At 45.1% G+C, this 10990-nt stretch overlaps 1 protein-coding gene across 9 annotated transcripts in view; it reads left to right on the forward strand.

Annotated features, from left to right (window-relative positions):
• ZBTB20 (zinc finger and BTB domain containing 20) overlaps nucleotides 1–10990 on the forward strand; it is a 713029-nt gene extending 702039 nt beyond the window's left edge. For 8 of the 9 annotated variants that reach the window (XM_072138925.1, XM_072138923.1, XM_072138926.1 and 5 more), the window contains 3 exons: nucleotides 551–753; nucleotides 5424–7019; nucleotides 8135–10990. In XM_072138925.1, coding sequence (XP_071995026.1) covers nucleotides 5444–7019; nucleotides 8135–8805 — 2247 coding nt within the window. In that variant the 5' untranslated portion in view covers nucleotides 551–753; nucleotides 5424–5443 and the 3' untranslated portion in view covers nucleotides 8806–10990. The remainder of the gene's footprint in view (nucleotides 1–550; nucleotides 754–5423; nucleotides 7020–8134) is intronic. The other variant, XM_072138927.1, reaches the window with a different exon arrangement.

Raw genomic sequence — 10990 nt, forward strand, 5'->3', positions numbered from 1 at the left:
TTCCTAGTGATGTACTTTCTTATGGACAGTAGATGGCGCTACTTTTCTGCCTCTGCAGCCCTGGGGTCACATAGAATATTTGTGGGATAAATAGATTAGATTGCAAGCTTTGCTGACAACCCGGAGCTGTGTGGGTGCAGCCGCGGAGGGTGATAGTGGAGATCATTACCCATACATCTCCTCTCCCCCCACGAGCGGCTGCACTACTCCTGTCTCATGTCAATTAGCTAATTAACAGCATTGTGTGTCAGTCTACCGCCCCGTCGACGAATAATTGCACACCTTATCATAAGTCTAATTATTAGAACAATGGGCAGCGCTTTTTATAGTAAGATCCTGGACCGGCGGTGGCTCCAGCGTCAGCCACGCTCAGGATTTTTTCGGGGTGTATAATTCAGCCTCGGTGAGACCTTTGTCTGCTCCCGGTGCACAATAGATAATTCTCTGTCTAATGGCAGAAGAAGCCGAGGTTATCTGTAACATATTCTAAAAATTCCTTTTCCCAAACATCGAGTCCGTTCCCCTCAAAGGGTCCTTTGTCTCTTCACAGGAAGAAACGCAGGACAGCTGAAAACCAGAAGGCGTCTGTGGAGAATGAGATTACTCAGCCGAGGGAAGGCAGCGCCAAGCCGGGCCAGCCCTGCCAGAACTTTGTAGCTGTTCTGTTGCGGTGCCCAGCCATATCCACTCAACACATACAGACATCGAGCAACCAATCAGCACGTGTGCACGCACAAACAGAGTCGTCTGATTGTGAGTACTCGGAGCGCTCTGCGGCCCCTCATATCATGAGCCATCGCCATGTATTGTGCCTAGGTCATTCCAGGTGCCGGAGAGGGCCAACCATCATATACAGTAGGTCTATGCATCCCCACCATTGGCACAACTCATAAACCAATGCCAGGTGCCGGAGCGGGCCAACCATCATATACAGTAGGTCTATGCATCGCCACCATTGGCACAACCCATAACCCAATGCCAGGTGCCGGAGCAGGCCAACCATCATATACAGTAGGTCTATGCATCCCCACCATTGGCACAACCCATAACCCAATGCCAGGTGCCGGAGCGGGCCAACCATCATATACAGTAGGTCTGTGCATCTCCACCATTGGCACAACCCATAACCCAATGCCAGGTGCCGGAGCAGGCCAACCATCATATACAGTAGGTCTATGCATCTCCACCATTGGCACAACCCATAACCCAATGCCAGGTGCCGGAGCAGGCCAACCATCATATACAGTAGGTCTATGCATCTCCACCATTGGCACAACCCATAACCCAATGCCAGGTGCCGGAGCGGGCCAACCATCATATACAGTAGGTCTATGCATCTCCACCATTGGCACAACTCATAACCCAATGCCAGGTGCCGGAGCAGGCCAATCGTCATATACAGTAGGTCTATGCATCCCCACCATTGGCACAACCCATAACCCAATGCCAGGTGCCGGAGCAGGCCAACCATCATGTTGTCTGACACCAGCACAGGCAGGGTCTGCCTCCAGTACAATACTCATGGCTTCCATCTATTGCCCTCCTCTAGATGAATATACAGGAGGACCTTCTTGGGATGATGCTCCTCATCACATGGAAGGTGCAGGCCAATCCTTGGTCAAGAACTTCACAACACACTTTTTGCATAAATCAGTAGCCCTCAAGGTAGATCTGCAGCCTTTATAAAGTCCTGTCTTCCATTATCAATCTCAAGATAAATATTCTTTTTTACCCTAATTGATGGTGACCACAGACACATCACATTACATCTCCAGCTTCATCCTCATGGCTGCCATTCATTGTCATCCTCAGGTTTTCAACTATCACTCTCATGGCTGCCATCCATTGTCATCCTCATGTTTTCAACTATCACTCTCATGGTTGCCATCCATTGTCATCCTTATGATTTCAATCATCACCTTCATGGCTGCTATCAGTTGTCATCCTCAGGTTTTCAGCTATCACCCTCATGATTGCCATCCACCGCCATTCTTAGAATTTCCACTATTACCTTCATGGTTACCATCCATTGTCATCCTCAGGTTTTCAACTATCTATCGAACTCTCATAGTTGACATCTTGATCATCACCTTCATGGCCATCAGTTGTCATCCTCAGGTTTTCAGCTATGACGCACTTGGCTGCCATCCATTATCATCCTCAAATTTTTCACCATCACTTTCATTGTTGACATATACTGTCATCCTCAGGTTTTCAGCTATCACCCTCATGGCTGCCATCCGCTGCCATCCTCAGATTTTCTACCATCATTCTCATGGTTGACATCTTGATCATCATCTTCATGGCTGCCATCAGCTGTCATCCTCAGGTTTTCAGCTATCACCCTCATGGCTGCCATCCGCTGCCATCCTCAGATTTTCTACCATCATTCTCATGGTTGACATCTTGATCATCATCTTCATGGCTGCCATCAGCTGTCATCCTCAGGGTTTTCAGCTATCACCCTCATGGCTGCCATCAGTTGTCATCCTCAGGTTTTCAGCTATCACCCTCATGGCTGCCATCCGCTGCCATCCTCAGATTTTCTACCATCATTCTCATGGTTGACATCTTGATCATCCCCTTCATGGTTGCCATCAGCTGTCATCCTCAGGTTGGGTGCACAGTCTCACTATTGTGTTTGGTGCCCAATTTACAACCATAACACAGCGACTTACAAAATTACAATCTGATGTCACGTTCAGGTTCAAGTGACGATGTCAACAGCAGATGTGACGTGTAGTAGATAAGTGAGCGCCCTCTGAGTACAGGAGGTGGGGGGGGGCAGCCAGGACATCATGTGGCTCCATAGGTGGCAGATACCCAGCCGGTCATGTGCATTTGTCTTACGTGGCGTCCTGTCGCTGACCTCCTGGTGATCGCTCAGACATGAGCTGCACACAGACTGCACCGTGTAGAGTGACTGCTAATGTGGTGATAATTTAATGCATCATAATTATGCAGATTAGGACAAGTGCTGCAGATTTAGCATATTTATTAATTGAACCTTTTTTTAAAATGAGGAACATTGCGCTGGATCTATTCACGTTAATGTGTTCAGGAAGTTATTTGTGTCTTTTTCCATTCACTCCGGGTTATGCATCTCCTGAATGGCAAAAATCCCGGAGGAAGGTTCTTATAAATAACTCTGCTGCCCCCTAGTGGTGAATAGGGGAAATGTGTGACTGGTCCAATTCATCATCATCTCAACCTTCATTCTACACAATTCCAAGTTATATCAGCAGTCTCCATATTACTATATACAGGGGATCCCCAGGTTATACCAGCTGTACATATATCATTATATACAGGAGATCCCCAGGTTATACCAGCTGTACATATATCATTATATACAGGAGATCCCCAGGTTATACCAGCTGTACATATATCATTATATACAGGAGATCCCCAGGTTATACCGGCTGTACATATATCATTATATACAGGAGATCCCCAGGTTATACCAGCTGTACATATATCATTATATACAGGAGATCTCCAGGTTATACCGGCTGTACATATATCATTATATACAGGAGATCCCCAGGTTATACCGGCTGTACATATATCATTATATACAGGAGATCCCCAGGTTATACCGGCTGTACTTATATCATTATATACAGGAGATCCCCAGGTTATACCGGCTGTACATATATCATTATATACAGGAGATCCCCAGGTTATACCGGCTGTACATATATCATTATATACAGGAGATCTCCAGGTTATACCAGCTGTACATATATCATTATATACAGGAGATCCCCAGGTTATACCGGCTGTACATATATCATTATATACAGGAGATCCCCAGGTTATAGCGGCTGTACTTATATCATTATATACAGGAGATCCCCAGGTTATACCGGCTGTACATATATCATTATATACAGGAGATCACCAGGTTATACCGGCTGTACATATATCATTATATACAGGAGATCCCCAGGTTATACCGGCTGTACATATATCATTATATACAGGAGATCCCCAGGTTATACCGGCTGTACATATATCATTATATACAGGAGATCCCCAGGTTATACCAGCTGTACATATATCATTATATACAGGAGATCCCCAGGTTATAGCGGCTGTACATATATCATTATATACAGGAGATCCCCAGGTTATACCAGCTGTACATATATCATTATATACAGGAGATCCCCAGGTTATACCGGCTGTACATATATCATTATATACAGGAGATCCCCAGGTTATACCGACTGTACATATATCATTATATACAGGAGATCCCCAGGTTATACCAGCTGTACATATATCATTATATACAGGAGATCCCCAGGTTATACCGGCTGTACATATATCATTATATACAGGAGATCCCCAGGTTATACCGGCTGTACATATATCATTATATACAGGAGATCCCTGGGTTATACCGGCTGTACATATATCATTATATACAGGAGATCCCCAGGTTATACCGGCTGTACATATATCATTATATACAGGAGATCTCCAGGTTATACCGGCTGTACATATATCATTATATACAGGAGATCCCCAGGTTATACCAGCTGTACATATATCATTATATACAGGAGATCCCCAGGTTATACCGGCTGTACATATATCACTATATACAGGAGATCCCCAGGTTATACCGGCTGTACATATATCATTATATACAGGAGATCCCCAGGTTATACCGGCTGTACATATATCACTATATACAGGAGATCCCCAGGTTATACCGGCTGTACATATATCATTATATACAGGAGATCCCCAGGTTATACCAGCTGTACATATATCATTATATACAGGAGATCCCCAGGTTATACCAGCTGTACATATATCATTATGTACAGGAGATCCCCAGGTTATACCGGCTGTATATATATCATTATATACAGGAGATCCCCAGGTTATACCAGCTGTACATATATCATTATATACAGGAGATCCCCCGGTTATACCAGCTGTACATATATCATTATATACAGGAGATCCCCAGGTTATACCAGCTGTACATATATCATTATATACAGGAGATCCCCAGGTTATACCGGCTGTACATATATCATTATATACAGGAGATCCCCAGGTTATACCGGCTGTACATATATCATTATATACAGGAGATCCCCAGGTTATACCGGCTGTACATATATCATTATATACAGGAGATCCCCAGGTTATACCAGCTGTACATATATCATTATATACAGGAGACCCCCAGGTTATACCGGCTGTACATATATCATTATATACAGGAGATCCCCAGGTTATACCGGCTGTACATATATCATTATATACAGGAGATCCCCAGGTTATACCGGCTGTACATATATCATTATATACAGGAGATGTTTGGGTCTGGCAGGTTAGTAGGTAGATGTTTTTTGTGTGTTGTGTTACTGATTTTTGCTTCTTTGTGTCTTTTTTCCCAGGTGACATTAGTTGCAAGGGGATGACAGAGCGCATTCATAGTATCAACCTTCACAACTTCAGCAATTCCGTGCTCGAGACGCTCAACGAGCAGCGCAACCGTGGCCACTTTTGTGACGTGACGGTGCGAATCCACGGAAGCATGCTGCGGGCCCACCGCTGCGTGCTGGCCGCTGGCAGCCCCTTCTTCCAGGACAAGCTGCTCCTAGGGTATAGTGACATCGAAATCCCCTCGGTGGTGTCTGTCCATGCCGTGCAGAAGCTCATTGACTTCATGTACAGTGGGGTCCTCCGGGTCTCTCAGTCCGAGGCTCTTCAGATCCTGACGGCCGCAAGCATCCTACAGATAAAAACCGTCATTGACGAATGCACGAGGATTGTCTCACAAAATGTAGGCGGGGTGTACCCTCTAATACCGGACTCTGGCCAAGAGACACCCAGGGGGACTCCAGAATCTGGTACCTCTGGGCAGAGCAGTGACACAGAATCCGGCTTCCTGCGGGGCCACCGCCAGCACAGTGTAGACCGGATCTACTCTACCTTGTACACATGTTCCATGCAAAATGGCAGCGGAGAACGTTCCTTTTATAGCGGGGCCCTGGTGAGCCACCACGAGACTGCTTTAGGGCTGCCAAGACAACATCACATGGAGGAGCCCAGCTGGATCACGCGTATACATCAGCGATCTCAGCGGATGGAGAGGTTCCTAACCACCACCCCAGAAACAACCCACTGCCGCAAGCAGCCACGTCCCGTACGTATCCAGACCATGATGGGAAATATCCACATAAAACAAGAGGTGGAAGATGACTATGACTACTATGGACAGCAGAGGTCACAGGCCCTAGAACGCAACGAGTCAGAAGAGTGCACTGAAGACACCGATCAAGCCGAAGGCACAGAGAGCGAACCCAAAGGAGAAAGTTTTGACTCTGGAGTAAGTTCATCAATCGGCACCGAGCCGGACTCCGTGGAGCAGCAGTTTATGCCGAGTCTCGTTAGAGATGGCCAGCAGGATCCTTCCCATGCAGAGTCCAATAACCTGTCCACCGAATGTGTAGAGAACCAGAACCAACAGCACCTGGACACCAGCTCTTCCTCCCCTGAGAGGAGCAATACCGTTGACATGGACAGCACAGTGCTCAGTGTTAGCAATAGCACCGAAAAGGGGGTCCTACAGAATTCTGTCTCCCAGTCCATTGCGCAAGCTTTGCCAACCACTCAACTCTACTTACGTCAGACAGAAACACTCACCAGCAACCTGAGGATGCCGCTTACTCTGACCAGTAACACCCAGGTCATTGGAACAGCGGGCAATACCTATCTTCCGACCCTCTTCACTACGCAAGCGGCGGGGACCGGTCCAAAGCCTTTCCTCTTCAGTCTGCCCCAACCTCTGGCTGCTCAGCAAACTCAATTTGTGACGGTTCCGCAAGCTGGATTGTCTCAGTATACTTCCCAAATTCAGAACCAACCACCCCAAGGTGGACACAGCACAGGCAGCAACCAGGGAGAAAAAAAGCCTTACGAGTGCACCCTCTGCAACAAAACTTTCACCGCCAAACAGAATTATGTGAAGCACATGTTTGTACATACAGGTAGGTGGCCAGCACTCCCCCTCATGTTGTATGGGTTGTTGATGTTTCACAGGATTATTGACTCCCCTATTTGGTCCCAACACCATAACATGTAAAGTCCAAACCTTCTGCTTCTGCTCAGCCCCAACAGAAGACCAGGGCCAAGAGAGATGGGACATGTTAAATTTCCACACCCAATCCTTGTTTACAGGGAAGATAAGTCATATACATAATTTTTCCGAAACTTTTCTCCTTTTTCCATATTGAGTGAGCATTTACAATTTGGAATGGTAAGCCAAAATATGTTGGCCATACAAATCACAGCTAGTGAAGGTATATGGGCGAAGACAAGGTTTTTTAATTGACTATCCCCCACCGCACTTTGTTACAGAAAAGTTGCCAATTTTACATCCACCAACTCTCATTGTTAAAACATGTTGAAACCATCACCAATAATTTAGATAGATCTCCCCACCAACAATCCCTGTTAGGTCTACCTTATGGATCCACCATTGATAGCCCCTGCCAGCTTTTCATTGGGTCGTCTACCCTTATCAAGCTAATAAAGGACAATCTCACCTTCAACCACCAATAATTCAATTATTCCTCTTCTGCTTCCCCCTCCTGCTGTACCCACATTTTTCCACCCCAATATCATGGCCAACTCTACACCGCTCCCCTATTACACAGAGGACACCCACTGCCTTGTGGAAAACATTTCCTTCTCATTCTCCCGATGTGGTGGCATCTACCACTACAGGTTAGAGAGCTCTCCTCCTCGGAAAATGGCTAGAATGTTTCGGCCATCTCGTAACTCCCAGTGTGGCCATAAGTGTCTTCTTAGGAAGTCCCCGAGCTTGGCCTTCACAATGTCATGTTGTTGTTGTTGTTGTTGTTGTTGAGGTTTTCCTCATTTCACATTTCGATGCATTTGCGCTTTCGGAAGTCACACACCTTCCCGCAGCACTCCCGATCTGTCCCCTGTGTGCCGTTACTAAGGAGTGGTTGATGTCCAGAATGTTAAATATTTCCACATCTGTGCTTGTGTCTTATGGTTGCGAGATGATTTTTTTTTTTACTGACCCTGTGTTTTCTTTGTTTCTGTTTTGTCCCCCTTTATGGACTATGCACAAAAGGAGAGAAGCCGCACCAGTGCAGCATCTGCTGGAGATCTTTTTCCTTGAAGGATTACCTAATTAAACACATGGTGACGCACACCGGGGTGAGGGCCTACCAGTGCAGCATCTGCAACAAGCGCTTCACCCAGAAGAGCTCCCTCAACGTGCACATGCGGCTGCACCGCGGAGAGAAATCCTACGAGTGCTACATCTGCAAAAAGAAGTTTTCTCACAAGACGCTGCTGGAGAGGCACGTGGCCCTTCACAGCGCCACCAACGGCACTGCCAGCATCCCAGTACCCGTTCCACCCTCAAACTCAGCTCCAGGATCAGTTCAAGCTCCTGCCACCACCCCAGGACAAGGGTTGCCTCCAGCTCCCAGCATGCCTCCAGCACCGGTCTTGCCTCCTACTCCGGTCTTGGCACCTGCTCCGGTTTTGGCTCCAACTCCAGCCTTAGTTCCACCTCCAATTTTGGTCTCTGCCTTAGCACCGGCACCATCACTGGCTGCACCCCCACCCGCTGCTCTAACACCTAGTCCAGTCCTTATCCCCCGCCCTGGGCCCCCCAACAGCGGAACCACAGTATGCTCTGAGGGCACAACGTACGTTTGCTCAGTGTGCCCGGCTAAGTTTGACCAAATCGAGCAATTTAACGACCACATGAGAATGCACGTCTCCGACGGATAAAAACCCATCCATTCTTACGAACAAAAAAAAAAAAAAATACAACAAAAGCTATGGCACTAGAATTTAAGAGTTTTTTGTTTTTATTTTTAGGGTTTTTTTGACATTTTGTACTACATGAAGAACTTTATTGCCTGCTGGTACATTACATTTCCGGAGAGTGGGTGAATATATATATCTATATATATCGAGATATATAACCTGCATATATATTTTATCCAGTCTCCCTCAGATGGTGGCCTTAAGGCCTGGTAGATTTACCGGAATTCTACTGGTTGGAATTCTAACTACTGGCCTCTAAATACAACCCTTCTTTAAAAAAAAAACAAAAAAAATACTAAAAGACGTATGAAAAAAAATAAAAAACTCCTGAAAAATACAAAAAACAAAAACTGAACCCTTTTTCCACTTGTGTAGAGCACTACAAAAAAAAAATCAAATAATTTAACGAGATATTCAGAAAGGCCGACTGTCTCTTAATATGCCGCCTACAGTGTTTTTTTTTTTTTTCATTGCTTTTTACTTTCTGATGACATTTTTCAGCATTTAACGGCTCAGACTTCACAATATCTGATGGATAAAAAAAACTGCGCACTTATCTTATTATATATTTTTTTTCCCCCATCGCGGCATTAAATGTCTATTTTTTGTTGTTGTTCTTGTTATGGTGGGAGGATCGGGCAGATAAGAGGCTGGTGAGAGAAGACCAAGAACGACGACGCCTCCTGGGTGGGGCTCTGGTTCATCCCGCCCCCTGGTTCTGCCTGAATACCCACAATCCCCCTCTCATCGTGTTTCTACCCGTCCAAGAATTTCATCTGCAGCTGAAGAGAAATAAGAACTGAGAGAGAGCGACACAAAACGCATAAGGGCAAAAATATTGTGGCTGTGCTAAATTAGTTTTGCAACTTTTTTTGTTTTTTTTTTTTTTTTTTTTGAATTTTCGAGCAACAAGAATCTGCAATGACAGAAACAAACCTTTTGTTGGATATCGGCGTCACTATCTGAGTTCCTGATGCAGTACGGGACAAGGGCACAAACGTCTTGTGTCTACGGAACCCAATGTCACAGACAAATATCCGAGGTAGAGAAACCATAAAAAAACACAAAAAAGAAAAAAATCTTTCCCGCTGTCCGGCACCTTCAGTCACAGATCGGAGGTGGAACCATCCTGATGGCGGGTCCCGATCTATGAACGATGAGGTTTCCATACTGTGTTGGGGGGGGATACATCTTGTGTCGGGGTCACTTTGTATCGAAGGCAGAACGTTTCTCTTTGTACCTCGCACAGATTAGAACTTTGCAGTTTTTTCTGCCGTCTCCAAGCACTTACGTTTTGGGGTTCATTCTTTTCAGAGCCCCGAATCCGCCTTATAATTGTTTCACCCTGCGCCGGTAAAAAAGGAACGTTCTGCTTTCAGCCCATTGAATGGTTGCAAAATCTTGTATGGGTGGGGATTAGAGATGAGTTGACCCCACCGGAACTCTTTAAGTTTGGGTCCGAGGTTCGGGGGCGTCCCACATGACTCGGACATATTGGCGCATTGGTTGCTCAACAGTCAATCCGGCAAATTGACGACCCAAGCCAACTGGCCATGGCTATGATTGGCCAGACGTTTCTACCCGGCCAATCATAGCCTTCCTTACTTGGCCAGGGTGTCAATTTACCAATTTGTCCGGGTCACATGGGACGGACCCCAACTTGGAGTTGAGGTCTGCTCATCCATAATGGAGATTGAAAGTTTGCTGGATATTTCTGTTCGAGGATTTGCCAAACCCAAGAAGAACGGTCTCCAGTGTCACCAAAAAGTTTTTTAATTTTTTCAGAAATTCTAAATTGAAAAAAAAATTGAAATAATCTTACATGAGGCTCCCCAATAACAAAAATCTAACTGAATGGAATTATTTTTTATTGCCAAAGATGTAAAATTAAAAAAAAAAATGTGCGATTCTTTAACAAAAATTTGCAATTCATGCCCAGATTTTGTTCACTTTTTAGGTTTTTAGTCTTTATAATTTTCAATCTTTAAAACTGTTGTTATTTTCATGATTAGCAAAATCACAGATACAAAAATAATTTATCTGAAGGAGATCGAAATAATCTCCACAACGAAAATAAAATACTAAAGTATTTAAGTAATAAAGTAATTTTTGGAATTTTTTTTAAGTTGTTACATTAGACAAAAAA

The sequence above is a fragment of the Engystomops pustulosus genome, chromosome 2 (genome assembly GCF_040894005.1).
Source record: "Engystomops pustulosus chromosome 2, aEngPut4.maternal, whole genome shotgun sequence".
Taxonomy (NCBI): Eukaryota; Metazoa; Chordata; class Amphibia; order Anura; family Leptodactylidae; genus Engystomops; species Engystomops pustulosus.